This window comes from Eschrichtius robustus, chromosome 15 (assembly GCF_028021215.1).
Source record: "Eschrichtius robustus isolate mEscRob2 chromosome 15, mEscRob2.pri, whole genome shotgun sequence".
Taxonomy (NCBI): domain Eukaryota; kingdom Metazoa; phylum Chordata; class Mammalia; order Artiodactyla; family Eschrichtiidae; genus Eschrichtius; species Eschrichtius robustus.
Genome location: NC_090838.1, coordinates 76406854 through 76432514, shown reverse-complemented (window position 1 = coordinate 76432514; position 25661 = coordinate 76406854). Strand labels below are relative to the sequence as shown.

Sequence of the window (25661 nt, the reverse complement as noted above, 5' to 3'; positions counted from 1 at the left end):
CAGCTCTTTGAACTCTGATTGTTCCTTGTTAGAAATTAGGAACGGATTATGGAAACACTGATCTTTTCCTAGAAAAACATTACTTCTGTCTCAGTTGTGCTATGGGGGTCTTTTTATTTCCTTTATTTTGAGTCATCTGAGGTCATGCAAGTTTGTGTAAAATCAATAATGAAATTCCCAGATAATGTTTGTATATGGTTTTAATATTCATATTGTCTTTTTTACTTATTTATATCTTTTATATCAACTTATTCATATTTTATCTTCTCTTGAGGCATGTCCAAGTAGGAACAACAACAACAACAACAAAAATAAATTTAGGTAACCCGTTCAAAATAATGTATTTCATGACTAGAGCTGATGAATTGAAGTGTATACAGGAAAACCAAAAAAGAGGAAATGAATTACAGATACTGTGTCTAAATAAAGGTATTCACTCAATGCTTTGGCTTCTCATAATTATTTGGTTCAACTGAAGGGAACAGATAGATCTGGGTTGTTCTCACATATCCAAAACTACTTAAAAATGGGGGGGGGGGCGGAGGGATGTAGTTCTTAAGACACTACTACAGACATTAATTATTAAAACTATAGATTAATAAAGAACATCTTAGAATGAACTCAGACAATTATCACATATTGACAATATCTCAAAATTAGAACTTGTTTCATGGGAAAATGGTACAAACCAGTATATCTTAAATAGGTTTGCCTGTGTTTCACAGATATCAAAAGATATATGCAATCATTGTCCCTCATCTAGGTATCTCCCATGTGTCTAATTTCCAAGTTTTCACAAAATATTACTATTCATTTGATGCCAAATCATCCTCAGAATATTAACTAAAATCTAAGGCATTAATTGCTAACCAATAAAGTATTTGCCTTCCTTCTTTTAATTCGAGGCTTTTGAAACTTGAAAAAAATTCTAAAACCTGAAGGAAGGAAAGTAAATTGATTCAATGACAGGTAATGGCATTGACATTTCTGACGCAGAGACACTCTTCCTAAAGCCACTAACCCCTTCTACTCTTACAAGCAATGATGCCCTCAGACTAAAATAGAAACTGCTCAGCTCACAAGTTCAGGTGATGCAATCAAATCAATCCACTGAGTAGATCCAAGTTAGTTCAATCCATGTCTCCAGTCAAGGTCAAAAGAGTTACTTGCTTAGTTCACATACCCGTTTTGTCACAATAGAGTCTGTTTTCTTATTTTAGGATGAGAGCATTAGACTATAAAGTCTTTTTCTATGCATAAAACAATTCAGTAAGATAACCAACTGGTTTAATTTCATCAGTGGATAACTGATTTTTTTTTTTTTTTCAATGAACGGAATTGACTATCTTGATAAGTTTAGAATCAGTATCTTCAAGTATGTAACTGAAGAGTTACTTCTTATAGCAGAGCAGTATACTTCCTTCATTTGTGCAAGATTATTTGAATTCAGGGAGACAGCTTGTGCTGTGGTGCTACAGACATAAAGCTTCGTATGATGCCTGACACCCAAGGAGATTTTTTACTTTTCTTATAAAAATTCTTATTTCCTATTTCTTCCAAAAATAATACCTTGAGTTTGTTAAATGTCACTTTTATAACACTGGGAGAATGAATTTGCACTGCAAAAACACTTAAGTGTTATTTTTCTCTGAAAGTTTGCATAATTTGGGTTGTGCAAAAATCAATGACAATGTACATTGACACGGATGTAACGGAGGAAGACTTAACGTGGGAATCAGAATTTAAGTGGCTATAGTTTTACCATCATAACAGATTAGCGGGCAGGTTGTTGGGAGAAAGACTGAATTATGCAACAACCCATCATACTAGCAGATTAAGTGCAAAGAACTACTGCCATTCTGAAAATGATAAATACCTGTTTAATTTTCTTACCAGTACAGAGTATCTCCACTACCCCTCCATTCAGATTTATAATCTGAAGTTTGTTTTAATTTTACTTCCCTGGATCTGGATTCTCCTACTCTCCCCAGATCAGAAAAAGTCCTTTAAGCCCAAAAACTTAATGGATTACCCTCTGGAAGGTCTGGATAAAATTCTTTGGAACTGCTGTGAGTTGTCTGAACACATACCCTTTTGTTTAAATGAAGCACAGAAGTGGATTCCAAACCCAAACTGAAAACTAGCAATTTAGATTTTTTCCCATTACTACTATACTTTGATCAGTGGAGATAATCGAGAATTGACAATAGACAGAATTGGAAGATATAACAAAAATGACTCTTTCCCCAAAAAGGGTTGTTTAAAGTACAAGTTTACACAACTAAGTACAACGCTTGTTTCAGTGAACGTTTCATTCCATTACAAAATACTGACACTTTTTTTACAGAGTGAACACAGAAATTTTCAAGTAAAATGTAATTCTTATCTCAACAAAACACAATTATATCTATCTATATCTATATATATATTTATATATACACATATATATGGCATTGTACAAATATATATATATATATATATATATAGCATGGTACAAATAAACACCATATTTTCCCCCAAACTGTATTGTATTGAATCAGATATGTCACAGCTGTCAACCATTTGTTCAGTTCTTGATTATTGCTTATTCAGGGAACAAGGAAGTTAAGTGTCAAATCACATGTATTTGTTGTGTGCATACATGTATGCATATACATATAGCATATATGTATCTTTGATCATATGCCAGTGTCAGGTAGGATTGATTTGAATGTTCTCAGTTTCCAGCATTTTTATGAATATTTTTCATTTATCATCATGAATATTCATGTTAATTTTAATTTAGTCCAATTTTTTTAATGATATGAAACATAGGCTATAAGAGTAACTATACTTGACCCTTATTCTACAATTTTCTCTCTACCAATTCAAATCCTACTGGCATTGCAAATTATACTTGTTCACCTTGTCAAACTTCTCTCCATAACCCAATTGAGAGGAATTCAAATTTGGAAAGGAGAGATTAAAAGACAAAGAACAAAAGTGCACATTAGGGCAAATTACTCAGTCCCTCCGGAATAGGTCAGAGCTCCATTCAATCAGCCTGAGGACTAAGGGAACTAACATTCCTCACCTCTAAACTCTGTTCCTATATTTTGTTTGCGTGAAAAAAGGCATTTATATGCAATAAAATGTATTAACTTTGTAACAGTTTCATGGGGAGTCAGCTGTAAGTTATATCAGCATCCCTCCATCTCTGACCTGAACATCAAATTCCTGTCCAGAGCAGGGTTATTGCTCCTGTGCTCTGGCTTCGTTGTTATAATGGGGATCCTGTTGTATTTGAACTTAAAAAAAATAATGTAGGTGGAATATTTCCATTTTATCAGAATGCTTGATATTCAGTATTCTGTGTTCTAAAACCCTGTGTTTGTATTTCCAATCTCATTCAGAATAATGTGCAAAGTGTAAATCTTTGGGTAGCTAAAGATAATCAAAGGTTATAAAATGGTTTTCATTTCTCCAGTTCCATGTGTATATCTCCATTTTTAAATTTAAAAGAACCTATTAACTCCTCTGAAACCTAGTGAATAAAAATTAATTAAAACACAATAATCAAATATACAGGTAATTTCCATAGAATGACATTGGAACTTATTTGTATTCAAAATATATCTACATACTGAAAAAGGTGTGACTCAACTTTTCTCTCATGATGAATATAATGTTGTCACCTTTAATGGATATTACTTGCACTAAACTAATTTATAATACGCTATGGTTAAGTTTCTCTTTCCTTTTTTTTTATCTTTTTCCTTCTTTCATGTTTTTTCTTTCCTATCCTCCATCCTTTCCTCTTTTTCTTCTTTTCTTCCTTTAATGGTCCTTTTTCCAAAAATCATGTAAACTGGCTTAAGAGATTAAACTACCAAACACTAAACTAAACAAACAAATAAAGCCAGTATATAAACTATCAGGCTGTTTAATTGTGTGAGCTTTAGTTTCTTCCACTTTCTCTCTAACATTTGTATTACTCTCTTAGTTTTTTTTCTTTTTTTTTTTTTTTTTAATTCCCTTTCCCATTACCTGCTTAGCAACCAGGTTGAGCTGAATTGGCTCACAAATATGCATCTTATACTTTGAGGTTTAATAAGAATGGCACCTTTCCGCTGTTGAGAAAAGTTTAAGCCAATGACTTTAGAATATTGATTGCCAGCCAGAAAACTAATGGTGCTTCTTAGACAGCAATTGTGTGAATGAGCATATGTAGGCATATTTTTTTAATTTGCTTTATTTCTCTAGTTCCCATGACTCGTGAAGAGCTTTGGCATCCACTGTCCCCATGACCTGTTGAAATTTCCTGAGCTACCTCTCAAGCCAAAGGCAAATATAACAGAAGAAGCCTTTCCCAGTTTGAACACACAGACTCACATAAAACATATACATGCTGACATGGTATATGTGCATTTTGTTTAACATAAGTTAATCATGCCAGCATGAGACTATAAAAACATGGTGCTCAGTTTTGAAATCCAAATCATTTTCCTTAGCAAAATGGAAACAATCTACCCAAATCTTATCTGTTTTAATAGAAGCTTTGACTTCTAACAAATATACCTTCCTGGGGGCTTTTGCGTATTTCAGGGAAGAAGTCACAGCTTTGAATCCCATGTACATAACGACACAGGGAAAAAGGGAGGAAGATTCAAGTATTTCTCTTTTTTGATTTCATTTTATACTATAGTAGCTTCTCCTTAAAAATAGAGCAACTTTGTCATGACAGACAACAAAATAAATGGGGCTCAAAGCATGGGTGCACTTTCTTGGCAAAATCATTGAAAAGTTTGTGTGTATGGGGTCTCACATTCTTGACTCTTTCAGAACTCTGAAGGCAGTCACTTGTGGCTATTTTGAAAAATAAACATATTGATTTTTTTCTCCATTGGCCATCAGTGAAGGAGGATGAAGAATAAGATGGAGGCAGAAGTGACAAAGACAGCAGACTACACAGGCAGGTATGACACCAAATAACAATCAAGCTTGGAAAAAAATCATGAAGAGACCAAGAGCAGGCCCATAACTGAGCAGTATAAGCAAACCTTTATAATGCGTTTGACTCAGAATTATTATAAAGTTGTATAACATTCCTCTAAAAGAAGCCTTCTCCTATGCAAGGATTTATTAACATTGCCAATAAGACTCAAAGAAGGAAACAGGCTTCTTGATGGTGTTCTCAATCTCAAACACCTCTGCAAAGGCCAACAGTGCAAGTGATAAAAGCCAGTGATGGTTTGGACTAATCTAAATGAGGAAAAGACAATGGAAATGAAGCTCTGGAGGCAGTGGTGAACAATGGGTACTGAGAGGATGATGGAGAGTAACTGCCAGTAAAACTCGCTTAGATGAGGTTGTGGAGTCTGAGATCCACAAAGATGCTCGGTGCATCCATATAAATAATAAGATTTGGAAAGTAACAAATGAAAGCACACAAGGCAAGCTAAACAAAAAGCACTCGGTTCCACAGGTGCTATATACAGATGGACATGAAAGCTGAATGGTATGGGAAACTATACCATTGAGGCTGAAGATAAGAAAGGAAGCAAGGGAGATGCAATGTTTTGATCACTTCTTGGCAGAGAGAATCTTGGTAATTACCAACTTGGCAGAAAGGACACACTGCAAGACAGATTGCTCTTGGTTGTTGAAGAATGTTGAAGCAGGATCATTTTGGAAATGCAAAGAGGTGACTATGCTTTGGGAAGAGGCACAAAACAGCAATTTACTGGGCTCTAGGTGAGACTGCATGGAACAGGCTTTCCAAATGGCATCTCCATGCAAACCAGATCAGCTCTTTTCCCAGCTATGTTTTCTGCAAGCCAAACAATATAGGAACTGAAATCTTTGGGTTCAAGTATGATTTTTCCACATATTTTTTATCAAATGGTCAACCTGCTGAATTTCTGAAAATGGCTTGAGGAAGAACTGAGCTTCATTACCAATCTGATTTTTACAAGGCATTCACCATATTGATAATGCTCTGTTCCTGGTAATGCCACACTTAAAATGGCAGCATCATGGTTGACTGGGAAAAGAACTAAAGGTAGCAGAGCCACACTTTGGAATTTGCAAGTAGTTTACAATAGATGGCACCTTGTGTTGAAAGAAAGGGACTGAGGGAGGAAAAGAAGCCAAGGTGAAGAACCTCAACACATACATTTGGAAATCTTGCCAAGAAATCATGATTCTTCTATTCATTGAACTTCTTGTTCCTTTGCATTTGACTAAAATGGACCAGATACTTATATTTTCATGAGAAGGGAAACACTGAAGTGATTGAACAAAGGATATATAATTGTTAGTGTTTGACAACCATGTTAGTTTTTGGCAACAGCACATCAACCTGTGTTAAATTCAAACATTTTCTGGCTTTTAAGGGTTACTGATAACCTAGTATGCATTGGAACCTGATGAATGAATTCCTATTGTTTTCATCATCTCTAACATGTGAACACAATCCACACATAGAGAGGCTTGCTCCTGAACAGAGAATGAAAATTGCTAGGACTAACAGAGGGAAGTAGACTTACAATGAGTAAATATACAAAAGCCCCAAATAATTATAATAGTCTCAGCTTGGCAATGAGTTTCCAGACTATGAAATTAGTTTTCTTGTGAAGAGTGGAGATTTTACAAGGCTAGTATAAACATGGGGTAATTGGAAAATCAAACTGTTCTTCGTGAGTTATTGTAAGGTCTGGAATAATGGTGATAACATTTATTTTTTTAAAAAAAACCTCCCTATGAATCACTGTAGTTTGGTGTTTTTAGCAGTACTGTTGCCAAGAATGCTTGCCTTGGAAATAAAACAGTGGGAACTTGAATTGTGAAGCCCAGATCCCAGCTTACCCCTGACACAATGAGCTCTCCTCCCAGATTCTGTACTTCGGCTTTCACCTTGCTGCAGATATTAAGTTGATGGCAATACAAGGCAATTCGTTGAAGGTAGGCTAATAAATCCTGCTTACATGCTGAATCAGGACACTATAAAACATTAAAAAAAGGTCATCTCAATTAGTAAGTACTCTTCAGTTTCTAATACTTGCTATATAAAAGCTGTGAGAAGAAAAGGTTTCACTGTCATATACCTTAATTACAACCATTCAACTTAACTTCTTTATAGTGCATTTTAGGAAGGCCACAGCCAATAGGTTAGAATGGTTAGCTCTACTTTGATAAATTCTATACAAAAAATATTGATGACCTCCTGGAAAGTCTTACTGGGACTTCTGGATACATTTATGAGTATTTTACCAATTATCTTCTAAACTGCTAAGAAAACAATATTCTATAGGTTTTTCCTGAGTGGCCCATTCAACGTTCACTACAAGCAAAGTTATTTTAACACAGAGAACAAAGCAACAGATGCTAGAAGGAAATCATCCTGTGTGGCAGTCTCTCTGCCATAGTGCAAGATAGAGTTTCAATTCAGTTAGTTGGGGGAAAATGCACTTGTTTCTTTTGGCTTTCTAAGACATGTATCATTCACTAAAGGAACTCTATTACACTTCTTGGAATTCCATATTTATCCAAATTTTAGCAACATGATAAACTTCCTTTAAACAAGAGACTCTGAGAAGGATCAAGACAACTGTAAAAGAAAAAGATTTGAATGAAATGAATTTGAAGCCAATTGAAATAAGCTCATAAGTGTAACAATAAGACCCTTCAAAGGATGCACCAAAGATTTTGAATTCTCAAAAAACTTCTGGTGACCATAGATTTTTAATTTTCTTTGTAACTTAAGTGGGTAGATGTCCATCAAATACACACTGAGCAGAGCTGAACACTTCCACAGACATTTACATGATTCCCTAAAACATTTCTGAAGCTTCAATGCCAATGGCTATCCAGTAATTGAAATATATTTCTATTGCTATCCAAAGTTCAGCCCAAAATTCTCCAGGACATTCTATTGTTCTGACTCAGTCTGGCACTTGCAAAGGACATATAATCACCAGATCCTTGATGAAACGTTGTAAGAAATGAGTACCTACAGCCCAAACCGAAGTATGTTATTTAGAATAAGAATATGAAACAAAGACTCCAGCTAAGTTTCCTTCAAGCTCAAGAAAGGGAATTCTTTCATTAATACTGTGAAGCCAGTCATTTGACATAGCCATTTATTTAATAAATGACAAAGGGGTCTTTTGTATACATAACACTTACCATTGTGGTATTTTTTTTCACTAGCTGCATTTATCAAGAAAGAATCCCACAGAGACTGTTTTTAGCTTCCTACAAGTACTTAATACTGTAATATTTATCCTACTCCAGAGACTCATATACTGAAAGGAATTAACTTTAAAATGATATCTCCCTAGAGGGCTGACAAGGCTTTTGATACAAATACCTTGTAGCAAATTAAAATGGAAGTTCTATCTCAATGGAACAGTAATTTAAAATGCAACAGTCCGTAAAACGTTTATATTGTGTGAATATCTCAAATCTTCATAAAAATATTTTCTGGCAAGATAAAGGTAAGCAATCGACATTTTGGAAATGCTCATTCTATTCTATTATTTAAACTGAAGTATTTAAAACACACATAAAGGCCTGTGGACCAAGAAAAATAACTCTTATACCATGGAAATAGTAGAAATGGGTGCAGAATTTGAGAAAGAAATGCCCCATTCAGATAAAGCATTAGCAAAAATTGCAAGTTGCTTCACAACTGATGATAAGAAGAATACCACAAAGAGAGTGTTATGTTTAACTTCATCTATCTTTTTTGTTGTTGTTACGTCATCATTAAATAGCATTTTAATATTTTGTCACAATCTCAAAATACATCTAGAATCCTGGGATATTTGTGTGTGTACATGTGTGGTGTGTTTTCCAGATACCAAAACTCTTTGGGGCTATGCTTCATGTTGCATAATTGTTGGAAATAAGGATCCAAAATTACAAAATCAAAAATAAGAATCACAATAAAAAAATATTGAGCTCAAGGAGCCTAAACATATTAAGAAATAGTTTCAGCCACTGAGATTCAGAGTATAATGGAAAGGCCATCCAAACTCCATCCACTTTCACTCCTAAGAAGGAGTCCGTCCAAACACAACCTGGTTTCAGAACCACCTGCCAACCTCTGGTCACTCCACTCATTCCAACATTTTGCAAAATATTCCTTCAACATTTGCAGAAAAAAATGCAACATTCTTTCCTGGCTGGTGCATTTCTGTATGTTTGCATGTATGCATGAATATTTTCAAGTAAGTTCGTTGTCTCTCCTCTCTTTTATTTTTAAATTATTTTAAAATTAATATTATTATTTATTTATTTTTATTTTGGTTGTGCCAGGTCTTAGTTGCCACACACGTGCTCCTTAGTTGAGGCAAGCAGGCTCCTTAGTTGTGGCATGCAAACTCTTAGTTGTGGCGTGCATGTGGGATCTAGTTCCCTGATCAGGGATCAAACCCGTGTCCCCTGCAGTGGAAGGCAGATTCTTAATCACTGCACCACTAAGGAAGTCCCTCTCCTCTCTTTTACATGAACTTTCTGGGTTACATATGGAACTCAACCTATGCTGCAAACTGTAGGAAGCTTGGCATTTGACATTGTCCTGAAATTAGCAATTTAATAATGCTACAAATTTCAATCCCTACAAATTTCAGGAAATTCTCAAATTATGATAATATTTAAATGAATTAACTTTACTATTGAGTATTTCTCAAAAATTCAAAAGAAAGCAAAAAACATTCCCTCAGATTAGCCATCATATGTATAAGAAAAGTTAAAGTGAGACAATCTGTCGGCTTATATTAAATGTAATCCTAATAGTTTAATCATGTATTTTTCTTTACAGACTTTGGAAGATGAGTAAATCTAGTATTGACTTGAAGGATTCTAAAATCGGGGATGCTGAAGACAACAAGGATTTAGAGAAACAGTCCTATTAAGGAATGAGGGAGAACAATTATAGTAAGCAACTCAAAAATCATAGGAGACTAAGACCATCTAAGGGGGAGGAAACAATCCTAAGTCTTCCATTGTCTCCAGAGAGCATGATTGTTTTGTAGTCTAGTAGGCAAATTCATGCTCATAATGTTTTCTCCATGTAAATAACAGTTTATATAATATTTTCTATTTCAGAATCTTAATTTATATTTTAAAATAGTTTCCTTTTAAAACAGTTCAAACTGTAAGCCACTGGTTGCTTAAAGAGATGAGCATCAGCTCTCTGGAAAAGTGTATTGCCTAAAGTACCCTTAAAAGAAATGGCCCATTATTGCAACAAGACATATTTAGAACAGGATTTTAGAGTTCCAATTCAGCAAGATAAGATGAAAAGTGTGGAAATAAGCTCAAACATTCAACATTCAGATTGAGAACTATTTTAACGTGTACCTTAGTTCAGTCTAAAAGCATAAAAGATACTATTGAGAATTTTGTTAATCTCTGATGCCCTTTGAGTCTGGATGAAAATAAAGCTAAAATCTGGATGTCCTTGACTATGTGGATTCATCCCATTTATGCTAGGGCATAAATTATTATGAGAGCATCATTACAGTGAGATCAATTATAACAAGAAGTAAAGTTCTTTCTTTTGCTTCCCCATTGTGCAGTGTATTTGACTTTCTGAATGAGGACAGCCAGGATCCATGATTCCTTGGGGATTATGACTCTTAAAAAGTGGGTACTCTTCTTTCTCAAGGAATTTTGATCATTGGATTTACTAGTCCCTCCTGAACTGAACCCATCTTTGGCATCAACTCAGTCTCCACAGAGTTAGAGGCCAGTTTGTAAAATGGTAGCAATCCTCTACAATTCATTGTTCAGGGGCATTTTATAGAGTGCATAAAACCCATTACAGAATGCAAGAGCTAGTTAATGACCCCACTCAGCATGTGCTTGCTCTTCTCTCTTATATTACCTGATCAGCCACAGCTCGGGCTAATTTGTCCATTCGAGAGCCTGCTTCGGCAATTTTCTTGGCGGCATTAATCACATCAGATGTATTTTTCAACGGGCCTTTGCCTCTGAAAAAACAGACACAACATAATTAGAAATCCACTTTATGACAGGAAATAGACACACCTACCATATTGTTTGTCCAGGACTCTGCTTTTGTATTTGATTTGGCTCTGACCACGTTAGAGGTAATTTGAATGTTTTCTTGATTCACTTCAACTTCCATGTAAATAATTCACTTTACTTGCATTCATTTTTAGGGAATATATTTCCCTTTTTGGATGTGCATGCTCACATTTTACTCTTTACATGCATTTCTATATATTTTAAACAGTGGTCCCTTAAAAAAGATGATCACCACAAGAGCAATGGGAATTTAATATGTAAATGCTTACCGTGTGTCTATGCTGTTGTATATACATTTGTCTTCATAACAACCCTAACAAGTAGGCATCATCATTCCCGTTTTAGAGAAGAAAAAAATAGACTAAAGTGAATAACTCATCTAAGCTTATGCAAATCATGTGATAAATTCTACATTTAAATCAGAGACTAGCCAAAATAAAAGCACATGCATTGTCTTTCATACCATGCTCAGCACTATTATTATGTTAATTATATTTTTAAGTCCACTTTGGCTCTTTAAGAAGCCACTGTCTCTTGTCCATAACTGGGAACTGTTTGGCCAGAATTTCAGAAATCTGCTGAGCTCTTACTCTTGCTGGTTTATATGTTTCTAGGACTGACTTACGAAGGAAGACGCACAGAACACTGTGTGACAGTAGATGTCTTTATGCCGAACCATTTTCCCAATATTTTCACGTAAGGCTTTCAATTAGGTGAACTGTTTAATATTACTTGTCTTTTAAATATTTATTAGAAAGGAAAAGGAAATGATGCTGCATCATAAATCTTTAAACAAAATGTTGCATATGATAAGATTTTTCTTCACTTTTCTTGAGAGGTAAATAAAATAATAGACTAAATACATTCATTCTTATATTTTTAGCATTGTTACTGGTCTCCTTATATGCATCTAAAAATCAATGCATTTTTTAGGCCTACAAAATTATAAACCTATAGTGAAGACATGTAGTGAAATATAGAGAAAAAACACTCAGAAGTGATTTATTTAGAATGCATAGAGACTGGGCAATGATTGCCATTGTTATATAATAGCGTTTTATAAAATGGAAGACTTAAAATGACTTTAGAAAATAAATGTAAATGAAGGGCATTTTGTTTCTCTATTAATTTTGCCTCTGGCATTTTCAGTGTTAGTAGGTAAAAGTAAAATATATTATGTTCATGTCAGTGCTTAAACACATACATAGGGAAATTCAAAACAAGCTATTTCATTTTGCTGTGGTAACATTAACTCTTCCACAAAAGACACTGACTTTTTTTCAGTTGTTGTATAGATTTTTTTAAATATGGACAGAGATTTCACATGTGAATTTGATATAATATGGATGAATTAAAGAATCTGTGAAAATTGGGCTCCCATTCTCTCACATTATTTTTTTTAAATTATCTCTAAATAAACTTTTATTTTGTTTTTGGTTTATATTTTTAAAGGAAAGGTTAGATGCAGAATCTGTTAATATTTAATATTACTCTCATTATTATTTATTTCTCTGTAACTTCCAAACCTTAGAAAATCTTTTTTGCAAACTTACTCTGACAAAATATTTGTTGTTACTTTTTGCCTTCATCTTAACCCATTCACAAAGGGCTGCACTATGCTTCATTTTTCTTTACTACCAATCTTGGTGTTTGTTTGCCCCAAGAATTTCAAAAGATTTGAGGAAATGCTTTCTCATGAACCTTTCATGATAACTTTCAACAGTTGATTGACTCTGACAAAATGTGCTAAGTTAATAAAGAACGTTTATAGAGACTTGAATTTGTTTGAGGCTCAGACTCCCATATTGCAGCTAAAGCATGATTAGAAGCATGTCTTTTGTGATTACACCAGAGACTATAGTACACAGACTCACTATTATATTGTATTTAAAAATTTGAGACTTTAGAGTTCACATTGCAGACTCAATTCAAATGCTTGGAGTCACAAGTTGATGACAGGGATGTATTACATGAAACTAGAGAGCAATGTAGAAATTTGGGGATCATCAAATATTTCCTCATTTTTTAACTGAGAAAGCTGAAACCCAAAGAGGAGGCTAAGTGACCTGCCCAAGATGATAATGCAGAGAGTGATAAGGAGAGAGAAAAAGGACTGCAACCTCTGTGTCCCTAATCACAATTTCGTACTCTTTTTGCTATATTCTGATGAGATAGCTAAAGTAGTAATCTCAGAGAAACACAAATAGCCATAACTACAGATATTAATATGCAAGAAATAACAAAAACAATAATCATCTGACTCAAGAATTTAGAAAGTAGGAAGAAACTAATAAAAATCACTAACATGTGGAATCTAAAATATGGCACAGATGAACCTATCTACAAAACAGAAACAGACTCACAGACATAGAGAACAGCCTTGTGGTTGACAAGGGGGAGGGGGGTGGGAGAGGGGAGGACTGCGAGTGTGGGATTAGTATATGTAAATGATTACATATAGGATGGATAAACAACAAGGTCCTACTGTATAGCACAGGGAATTATATTCAATATCTTGTGATAAACCATAATGGAAAAGAATATTAAAAAAAGAATGTCTCTATTACAGAGTCACTTTGCTGAACAGCAGACATTGGCACAACATTGTAAATCAACTATACTTCAATAAAAAAATTAAATTAAAGAAATAAAGAGATTTATGAGTTAGAAAATAATAGGACACAGAAAATAAATAAATCGATTCCAAAAACAATGGAGGGCAAAACTGATATAGAAAATACACTTAGTTTGCTATCAAGAAAAAAATAGGAGAAAAATATTCTAAAGTAAAAAAAGGTAAGATTTAAATTATCTTAAAAAACAGAAAATTTGAAGTATTATAATACTAGTTTCCTCAAATGCATGTAAAGAAATTTGAGAACCTGGATGAAATAACTTTCTAGGAAAATATAATTTACCAACACTGGCTAGAAAGTAGATTTTGAAAAATCTAAAGAGTCTGATTTCCATGAAAGAAATAAGTAAGGCTGTCAGAGAGAAAGCTGGTCAAAAAATCAGTAAATCCAGATGGTTTCTCAGAGGAATTTACTAAACCTTTAAAACAGGGGTCCCCAACCCCTGGGTCACACAGCAGGAGGTGAGTGGAGGGCAGGCAGGCAAGCAAGCTCCCCACTCTCCCCACCCCATCATCTGTGGAAAAATTGTCTTCCAAGAAACTGGTCCCTGGTGCCAAAAAGGTTAGAGACCACTGCTTTAGAAAGAAGATAATCCCAATGCAATTTAAATTCTTCCAGAATATAGGAAAAGAAGAAAGACTTCAAAAACAGTTTCATTAAGTAACATAATACTGATATTGTCAGAAGCACCTAATACAAATTATTTATTTAAGATTCTGCACAGCAAAGAAAACCATTAACAAAATGAAAAGGCAATCTACTGAATGGGAGAAAATATTTGCAAATCATAGATCTAATATGGGGTTAATATCCAAAATATATAAAGAACTCAATCAATAGCAAAAAAACAAATAATCCAATTTAAAGACAGGCAGAGGGCCTGAATAGACATATTTCCAAAGAAGACATACAGATGGCCAACAGGTACATGTAAAGGTACTCGACATTACTAATCATCAGGGAAATGTAAACCAAAACCACAATAAGATATCACCTCACACCTGTCAGAATGGCTTATATCAAAAAGACAACAAATAACAGATGTTGGCAAGGATGTGGAGAAAAGGGAACACTTGTGCACTATTGGTGGAAATGTAAATTGGTGCAGCCACTATGGAAAACAGTATGGAGTTTCCTCAAAAAATTAAAAATAGAACTGCCATATGATTCAGCAATTCCACTACTGGGTACTTATCTGAAGAAAATGAAAACACTAATTTAAAAAAATATATGCACCCCTATGTTCATTGTAGCATTATTTACAGTACTCAATATATGGAAGCAACCTAAGTGTCCATCAATGGATGAATGAATAAAGACACAAATAAATGGAAAGACATCTCATGTACATGGATTAGAAGACTTAATATTATTAAGATATCAATACTACACAAAGTGATCAATGTAATCCCTATCAAAAACCCAGCAGCAATTTTGCCAAAATAGAAAAATCTATCTTAAAATTCGTATGGATTGTCAAGGCACCCCAAATAGCCAAAACAATCTTAAAAAAGAACAAAGTTGGGGACCTTACTACAAAGCTACAGTAATCAAAACAGTGCAGTACTGGCATAAAGACAGATGTGTACAATAATGGAACAGAATAGAAAGCCCAGCAGATTTTTGACAAGGTTGTCAAGACCATTCAACAGGAAAAGGACAGTGTTTTCAACAAATGATGTTGGGAAAATTGATATCTACATGCAAAAGAATGAAGCAGGACCTATATCTTATACCATATACAAAAATCAACTGGAAGTGGATCATGAGAGCTAATCTATACATATCTTACAAGAAAAGTTAAGGGAAAAACTTCATGACATTGGATTTGGCAATGATTTCTCACATGTGACACCAATAAAACAGGCAACAACAACAACAAAAATAGACAAATTTGACTATATCAAAATTTTAAAAACTTCTGTGCATTGAAGGACACAATCAACAGAATAAAAAGGCAACCCAGAGAATCAGAGAAAATATTTGCAAATCCTATATCTGACAAGGGGTTGATATCCAGAATATAGAAAAACTCCTAGAACTCAACACTAAAAATTAATTAGCCTGATTAAAAAATGGGCAAAAGACCTGAATATACATTTCTCCAAAGAAGAATACAGTGGCTAATCAGCACATGAAAAGATGTTCAACACCACTAGTTATTAGGAAAATGTAAATCAAAATCACAATGAGATGCCATCTCACACTCATTAAGATGGTTACGATAAAAACAAACAAAAACAGAAAATAAGAAGTCTTGGCGAGGATGGGAAGGAGTTGGAACCTTTGTGCACTGTTGATGGGAATGTAAAATGGTGCAGCTGCTATGTAAAGCAGTACAGTGGTTCCTCAAAAAATTAAACATAGAACTACCATGTGATCCAGCAATTCCACTCCTGGGTATATATTCAAAGAATTGAAAGCAGGGTCTCAAAGAGATATTTGTACACCCATGTTCATAGCAATATTATTCACAATCCAAGTGCCCAAGAATAGATGAATGGATAAACAAAATATGATATATACATTCAATGAAATATTATTTAGCCTTAAGAAGGAATGAAAGTCTGACATGTACAATATGGATGAACCTTGAGAACATTACGCTAAGTGAAATATGCCAGTCACAAAAAGACAAAGGCTGTATGTTTTCACTTACATGAGATACTAGAGTAGTCAAATTCATAGAGACAGAAAGGAGAATGGTGTTGCCAGGGATGTTGCCCAGAAAAGATCAGAAGTCTGAGTCTTCCTATTAGTGAAAGGCAGTATGGACAAAGGGACTAGTTCCACTGGCTGTAGTTCCCAGTCTCAAAGTGAATGGTTTATACCCTTTGTCTTTCCCTAACTTAATCAGATTCTTTACTTTGGGCATTTTGAAAGGTGCTTTGAGGAATCTTGTGACCTTAAAGACAAAAGCCATCTTATTGTTCCATTTGGAACATGTTTTTAGTTTTCTTGGAAAAATATCAAGCCATAGAATTGACTCTACTATATAGATTCATGTAACCTTCTCTCTTTTGCTAATAGGTGATTCTTATACAAGGGTCAATATTTGGAAACTTTCCCGGGAAATGGTCACTTCAAAAAAAAAAGAGAATCATGGAAATCTATTACTACATTACTGCTATCCACAAGTTAACAACTAATTCATATTTATTTCATGAAAAGGTAATAGGTATTAATGAGAAAAATCAATGTGTGAGTGCATTCTGAGTCAATGTACTCAGTAGCTAGAATTCTTAAATTCTGAGTTAATCCAAATTAAAAACATTTATTTACTATAGTTTTCTCAGTACCTCTAACAGATCAATATATGATGTGACTCTCCAGTAATGAGATATAGTAAGTAAGGAGTATATTTGTAAATGTACTGAATCATAGAAGCCCCTTTTCAGAACCACAGTCCATAAAACATAGTTGGGAAATACCACTTTCACCAATTAGCTGAAGCAGTCTAAGGACAGCACAGTGGAAAAGTTGTATTAATCTGGGGATTACAGATAAATCAGGTGAGACTGTAGGACCATAAGTTGAATTATTCAAGGAAGTAACATTTATATGATGATCTTGAAGTTGAAATACAAATATGCACAAAATTGAGAAGGAATCTAAGGGTCAATAAAGGTAGGCCTTGGATAGCAAACTCAAGATTTTTATATTATTCTATGCAAAGAGGAAAGAAAGTTTTGGTACAAAGGGAGCTAGATGGATGCCCTTTAATGGCCAGATATGGCATGGCATGAACTGACAAGAGTCAAGAATTGGAACTGAAAGACTAGTCAATCTGTCACTTGGCCTGAAGCCCTGAGTGTCCATACCAAGGCAGGAATGAAATTTGGGAATAGTGGGGTGATTACATGATTCTTTACTGTAGTACAGTAGATTTTACCCTGAAAGCTTTTTGTTTTAGCCTGAACCCAGTTCCTTTCAAGATCAGAACTTACAGTTGATCTCAAGAGACAGCTTTGTCCCTTGCTGTACAATTAAACTTGGGTTTCTTTCCTGAACTGCTGCCATCTGCACACCTTTTGTTATTGGGATACAAGACTGGCCCATGCTATTTCTTTCTGAAAGTGACATGAGAGGTATGGATTCACCCTATGCAGGACAGCATTTCTGCCATCACCATGAGATGATGAACTGTTTCCTGTTCAGTTCTTGGAAGTCAAGAACTGAGCAGGAAACAGACATGAGGCATAATCAGTTTTATCTGCCATGAAGAAGTTATTACACAAATAATGAGGCAGAACCTCTCCAATTTTAATAATAATGGAGTAGATGTCATTGAGATTACTGAATCAAGTTAATGAATTAGCTACTGATAAGAATAAAACAACAAAATCATAAATGCAAGGGTTTTTTTCTTGCACCCAAACACCCTTTAAATGTAAGAGGGTAGTCAAGTTTCAATTCCTACTCAGCTATATCCTTTCCTTTAAATAAGGGAACATAATACGTAAGAGCCATTAGAGGTATAGAGCTGAAATTATTCCTCCTTAAAGTGGAAAATGCAAGGGTAATAATAATAATGTATAGGGTCAAGTGCAGTGAACTTATGTGACAGGCACAAAGAAAGACTCAAATTAGCTACCTCTTTGCACAGCAGATGGGGGCAGCAGCAAAACCTCAGCTTCCTGTGCTCCATTTCCAATTCACACTCTCTCCTGTGTCTCTGGTTATTAACTGTATCCTCCCTTTGCCCTCATGAAGGGGCACAAAACTACTCATCAGGCAGTGGGAAAAAATGATAACCAATAGCACTCTAGACATTTCATTATTCAAATCAGCATAAAATGATTATACAAAATCCCTCAGGAACTGAAGTGGCCCTCTTTTCACTTTTAAAACTATACTTTGACTGATAGAAAGTCTGTCTTATTTAACATCATCTAACAAGACCCCCTCAAGTATATCTCTCTTCCTTGACACAGTTATATATAATCTAGAGCATTATAAAATGCCTTCCTGATCTAAACTAGCAACATGACTTGATTCATCATTCACTTTAAATTAATGAGATTATTTGTTCAAGTGATGTTATTAATGGATTGTATAATATCCATCAGATAAAGTATGAATACAGTGTTGAAAGCAAGCAAATTAAGTCATCACAGGCCTTGAAAAGCAATGACTGTGGGCTGCCATGATAGCCTGATTTGTAGGAAATTCAGACTTAAATAATGGCTCAGACTGAGTTATCTTACTATTATTTTTTGTGTGAAATAAATCTGTGAAACCGACAAAGACCAGCCAAATGTACAAATTTGAACTCCTAATGAATACAATGACATTTAAAATCTCGAAGGTCACCCTCATAACTTTAAAGTCATTCCACTAAAGTCAAAAACAATTTTTAAATATTTGGAGAAAGGACCAAGCGATGTCATTAGTACATATTGGCCAGAGGCAAAAGGTAAAGGGAAAAAGGCAGAGATGTGCCATATTTTATTATAACCTATAATTAATTGTAGGCTTTTCTTATTAAAAGCACTCAACAATCACTTAAAAAATTTTCATCCATAAGGTAGTGTCTTCACATTGCCACACATCTTATATAACTTTAATAACAAATACTGTGTTGAATCATTAAAACATCTTTGCTCATGTGTCTGTGTGTGTCTGTGTTTCTCAGAAAAAGAAATCTACAGAAAAATGATAGCTTTCAGTCATATGGCAGCATAATTTACAACTTCATTACCTCTTTGGATTTTAAAACTCTCCTGTGAAAGTTGATAAGAAGAGTATTATTTTCCCACTTTACAAATGAATAAAGACAGTATGAGACAGGTCCAAAATCACCTGGTATTTGGACTAAAAGTCCAGGGATCTTTCATTGTGCTTTGCTCTCCCTTCGTCTGCCCTTTGGGTGGTAGGAAGGGCAGAAATGTCATCTCCCTTTAAAGAGGAAACTAAAAATGCAATGGCAGAAACAGCAATGGCCCCTGATGAGGAAAAGGCTCCTGTCAAAGTTCTGACTGGTATCTTGATTTATTAAAAGCACTGCTCAGAGCAAAAGGATCTAAAACTTATACAATGTTTAATTTCCCTGTCAAAATTACAGAATCAGATAGTTGAACCTGATTCTTTGTATGTAAGGATAAAATATGAGCTGAGATTAATGCTAAATCATGAGCTAGCATTAAACCATATTACATGTCTACACGTGCACACACACATATATATATATACATATATATAGATATATATTTTTTCCAAAGGGGTATTAGCAAATCATACACCTTATCTTCAGAATAATACTTAAACACACTGCAAAACAGCATAGACCAAAAATGAGTCACCCAAGCCCCAGGGGTTTGATTTTATGACTGACTTAGGATGGATAATTAAAACAATAATAATTACAGAAATGAATCTGTTCTTTTTGACCAAAAAGACCTTTCTGCTAAGAACCAGGTCCAGATCATTTTGACTTACACATGTAAATTTTATAATACCACTACCTTGTTTTGATGTAGTCTTTTAATTTTTCAGCAGGCTTTTCACATGCTAATACACACTGTTATGCTTCTGTTATTTTTAATGAGAAAATCTTCCTCTTCCTGTCTCCAGGCCTCACCTTGTGAAGTCTGTCATTTCCATCATGATCATACACATCTGCTTGGCCAGCACAATGATATCATTGCCGCTGTCGTCCCATTTGGCCACTTCAGCATCCAGCTTGCTTTTCTCTTGGTGGAATATCTCCACCTGCTCAGCTATTTTTGCCTTCTCCTCTTGCGGTAGTTGTGCCATGATGGCCTGTGTGGGTTACAGAAAAAGTGTGACTAATGGTGACAAAGAAGCACAGACAAGAGGTTGACTCTGCCTCCAGTTAATGGCAAAGCCAGACCCTGGCAAGGCTGATAGGCTGCCCCACCATTCTGGAAAGTACTTTTTCTCCAGCCCCAAGAATGCAAAAGCACAGACTGGTAAGGTCCCCACATTCCCTGTCCCTGTTCCCACATACAAAAAAAAAAAAAAAAAAAAAAAGGAGCTCCAAAGGTACGTGCACATTGACAGTAACGGAACTTCTTTGTCGCTGTGATGACATATGTTTGTTCAAAAGAATCTATTCCTGACGATTTTTATATTTGGTCTTGGGAAACTTTTACCAGATGAAAGAATGCACCTCTTTCAACACTGAAATCTGTTCAGAAAAAAGAAAACAGGCCTCTGTTGCTGGGAAGGAAAAGAATTTTAAGAATATCTGAGCATCCCAAGTTGGGTGGGGAGATGTCCTGTGAGTGTTAATGAAGCCATTCATGGTTAGATGCCAAACAAAAATCCCTTATGCAGGGCACATCAGGGATGGCATACCTATTCCCAGTCCTCCTCTATGGAAATCCTGGGTCGAACATGGCTCCCTGGAGAGCCTATGAGTATGTACAGAGAAGCTGTGATGGGATCAAATTTAGGATTAAGAAGCAAAGGTTGATTTTCAATAGTTGCTAGGTAAGGGAATGTAGACAAGGAAAAACTACAGTTGATTCTCACTATTCACGGGTTTTTTATTTGCAAATTTGCCTACTCTCTAAAATCTATTTGAAATCCCCAAATCAATATTTGTGGTGCTTTCAGACATTCACAGACATACACAGAGCTACCAAAATTTTGAGTCATGCGACAACCATGTTCCCAGATGAGGCTGAACAAGGGTTTCTCTGCTTTCTTGTTTCAACACTCATACCATAAACAAGCATCCTTTCTACAATCTATTTAGTACCACATTTTCCACATATTTGTACTTTTTATTGGTGGTTTTGCTGTTTAACTTGGCCCCCAATCCTAGTGCTGTCTTGTGTCTCTAAGCACAAAAAGGCTGCGATGTGCCTAATGGAGAAAATACATGTATTAGATGAACTTCGTTCAGGCATGAGTTTTAGTGCTCCCAGCTGTGAGCTCAATGTTCATGAACCAAAACTATCTAATAAGGTATCTAAACAGAAACACTCATTAAACAAGATTACATATTGATGGGTTGAAGGAAATATTAAGACTAGCAGCTCTCAGGAAGCTAACCCTGTATTTTCCCTAGGAGCAATGATTCCATAGTTGCTAATTAAGCATTCATGGTGACTTTATAGAACATAAACGCCGTGAATAAAGAGAATCAACTGTATTTGTTAGACACTATTTATGTAGCAGGCACTGAATGAAATGTTTGACATCACCTCACTGCATCCTCAAAGAACCATTTACAACCTGCTTCACTGAAAGTAGCACGTGGATCAGTGTGTCAGCACTGGTATCTCTCTCATTCTGGGATGCACATATTCTCCAGAAGAGCATGATTTAGGGTACCGACAGCTGTTGCAAAGGACAAGTAAATAGCACAAAAAAACCTTCTTTCTATATTGTAAAGTTCCTCCCAATGTGAGTGAATTGTTCAAAGGAGAGGTAGGTAGCTGGTATCTAATAGAAATATCAATGGATATAAGCTCAGAAAAACTGGGTTCAACCTGGCTCTGTAACTGACTTGGGTTAAGGCCTCATTGCTACTGGATCACATCCTTAACGTTCTATAATATAAGAATAGTAAACAATTACCTCAAAATGTTATGGTGGACAGAAAATGAAATAATAAATGTAAAATGAAAGTAAGCATGTGTGGGATTATTGTTAACATTATATTATCATTATTTCTATATGAGTTTTCTTCTAGCTACTTCTCTAGCTTATTACTTAGTTGCCATCAAAGAGAAGGGATAGGCTCAGAGACTATGTGACTCTCTATAAATAGAAGATTGACATGATTCCTTGAACACAGGCATGTATACTGGGTACTGTACTAAAAGGCTTATGAATGTCAAAAATTTAATCTACTTAATTATTCTACAAGATTAATACTATTATTACCCTTATTTTATTAATGATGATACCAAGATCCAGGGAAGTTAATTAAATTCTGAATATTACACAACTAATGAGCTATAAGAATAGGATTCAAACCCAGGTCAGCTAACACCATACTTAACCATTGTGCACAATGGGATCACCACGCAGGACCATTCGGGTTAGACACTGCCCAGTGGTCCCAGCCCAGTGGGGCAAAGGTCACTAAAACTCTAGGCTCTGTCCACCAGGCTGAGCATCCTAGACAATCCTTCATCTGCCCAGGGTAAAGGGGTGCCTTTGTGTGATTGCATAAAAGTGTCCTTGAACCAGCAGCTTCCCAGATGCTACATCTTACTAATAAACAGCCATGTCTATGAAATCCCATGCATGCATGTGTGTGACTTTATACAAATAGCATGTGAGTGTGTGTGTATGATGTATCTATATACTTATGTAGATAAATATGTGTATGAGTGTGTATCCAAAAATTACAATCCATATTTTAAAAGCCAGACTGGTGCAAATAAAATAGTTAAAGTATTAAAATACTAACATTTGAAAAATATTTTACAGTATTTTTATTTATTTTTTTTAATTTTAATTTTTATTTTTCAATATATTTATTTATTTATTTATTTTTTGGCTGTGTTGGGTCTTCGTTGCTGTGCGCGGGCTTCCTCTAGCTGTGGCAAGCAGGGGCTACTCTTCATTGCGGTGCACGGGCTTCTCATTGCTGTATCTTCTCTTGTTGCAGAGCACGGGCCCTAGGCACGCAAGCTTCAGTAGTTGTGGCTCGCGGACTCCAGAGCGCAGGCTCAGTAGTTGCAGCGCACCGGCTTAGTTGCTCTGTGGCATGTGGGATCTTCCTGGACCAGGGCTCGAACCCATGTGCCCTGCGTTGGCAGGCGGATTCTTAACCACTGCGCCACCAGGGAAGTCCCTTTACAGTACTTTTAAAATTGAGTTTAAAAAGATAGCTAATATACAAAAGAGCTTGTTATAAACTCACAAAAGCAATATCGTACTAATTGTAAGGCAGCTAGCTATTCCAATACCTTTGAGATAGGTTTGGATTTGCAGAAGTTTCCTGAAGCATCCCTGTCTGATGTTCTGATGCTGTCTTAGATTCATTTGTCTTCCTCATACAAAATTGATAATCATGTTTTACTTAAACCTCAGAAGCCCTAACCAGCTTCATTTAAAGCATCCATTAGGTGTTCCTCTGTAAAAGAATCTATAAAACTACCTTACAGACCTCCATACTCTACATTCAATCTCCAGATTCTAGCAATAAACCTGTCATTGTCCCAAAAGGGTCAATTTGTGCATTAAAGGGTGTGCACGTGTCTATCAACTGTATCACTTGAGTTTCAATTGTGCAGTTTAGCATTTGAATGTTAACTCCCTTGCTCTAACTCACTAATTTCGAGTAATGCCCTACCTCTGACTTCTCTTTGAGCTTCCTGAGGGTAGAGACCCCAGCATCCTTCACAGTGTAGAAGCTAAATACATATCTCTTGATTGACTGCTTACACATTCTTCCACTCACTGCATCAACGTAGTTTGAGAGAAGTTAACAGAAATGACATACGTTTTCTAAGGGCACGATTCTGAAGAACAACTGGCTCCTTAAAGCAGATTTGTATAAGAAGATGTTATTTTGACTCTAGGGGTGCTCTGCCCGCATAATGCACTTAATGGTGTGTGATTTGGGTGTAAGAGTCATTATATTTGCTTCTGCTTATGTAGCTATCGATGAAGTAAAGTTGTTTCCTAAACATTATTAAAATGCTCTTAGCTTTTAAAAATTCATAATTGACCTTTTCTGAAACTGGAATTTAAAAAAAGGTTATCTATAAACAGTAGATCACAAACTGTGAAATTTGCAAGTTAATCAAATTAAAATTCAACACATGAGTTTTAATTAGGTCTTATCAATGTAACTCAGCAGTTTGAAATGTTAACACATTAAAGCCGTTCTAGCTAGGAAAACAAAAATTAGAGGCTGGCTACATTCAAATCAAGTTGAATACAAAATATATGACATGCAATTGTTCATTCCCTCAAACTAAGGAAACATGAGAAAAATGATTTTCATGGCCAAAGGGCAAGACAACAAATCAGCTTTTCTGTTTGTGTCATGTGATCACCTGGGGCGGTCTGAGATTTTTGGCTGCTTTCTGTGTAGCTAAGCACAGCTGTCCAGATTGTTGATCTGAGGCCCCAAGTCAGTGGCATCAGAGACTTGAATTCACAAAGTTTTTTAACCACCCTGTTCCATGCTCCTAGCCTTTCCTTTGAACATCCAATCATTTTTTTGTGATTGTTTTAAACTTTATTTATTAAATGAAAGTGCAAATCACTGACACAAGCCAACAACCACTCAGCCCAGAATCTTTTTCTTCAATCTAAATCTCAAGGAGCTTTTTTTCCAATCTCAAAAGGATTATTTTTCCAATCCCAGGATGAAAAATGACTTTTAAAGTCTATGGACCTCCAAACTGATATGTTAGTTTCTTAAACACAGAGCAAGAGTCTAACATTTTAAGGCTTTAAGTACATAAATGTTTATAAATAATGATTTAAAAGGTTAAAACTTAATGTGCCCATTTCTACTCACTTGGTTTTAAAGCAGGATAATAAGCATAAGTAATTAAGGAGTGGGTGACTTTTACCTGTCGCAGGCTGTGAAGTGAACTGGAAAATTGAGGTTCTTGTCTCATTAATTCAAGTAAAAACTTTCACGATGGTCTGAATTATCTAGCTCTTTCAGGTTAAGTTATTGGTCAGCCTTCTAATGAATGACTACCTTGTGCTACAAGCATCATCATCTTCTTCTTCATCAACTTAACATTATACAATAACTCGTGATACATTTCATCATGCATTTCTCCTAATAACATTATGAAGTAGGATGCTATATATATATATATATATATATATATATATATATATATACACACACACACACACAAGGAGATGAGGCAGGGACAGGTTAAGAAAGTTACCCCAAAGCCACACAGCTTGGCCAAGTTCATATTTAAAATCAGGTTTGTGTGACTCCAAACAATATATTTTATCATGAAGGTTAAATGCCCAAGAGTTGTTGCTGATCAATTTTAACTATGTCAGCTTGTGAGGAAAGAGTTT

The 25661-nt window shown here is 35.3% G+C and overlaps 1 protein-coding gene across 1 annotated transcript in view; it reads right to left on the bottom strand.

Annotated features, from left to right (window-relative positions):
• The window catches only part of CTNNA2 (catenin alpha 2), a 1055603-nt gene that overhangs the window by 35966 nt on the left and 993976 nt on the right, over positions 1 to 25661 (bottom strand). Inside the window, exons 15-17 of the mRNA XM_068564030.1 lie at positions 20254 to 20435; positions 10874 to 10979; positions 6847 to 6981 (exon numbers count right to left, since the gene is read on the bottom strand). Of these exons, the coding sequence (XP_068420131.1) occupies positions 6847 to 6981; positions 10874 to 10979; positions 20254 to 20435 (423 nt within the window). The remainder of the gene's footprint in view (positions 1 to 6846; positions 6982 to 10873; positions 10980 to 20253; positions 20436 to 25661) is intronic.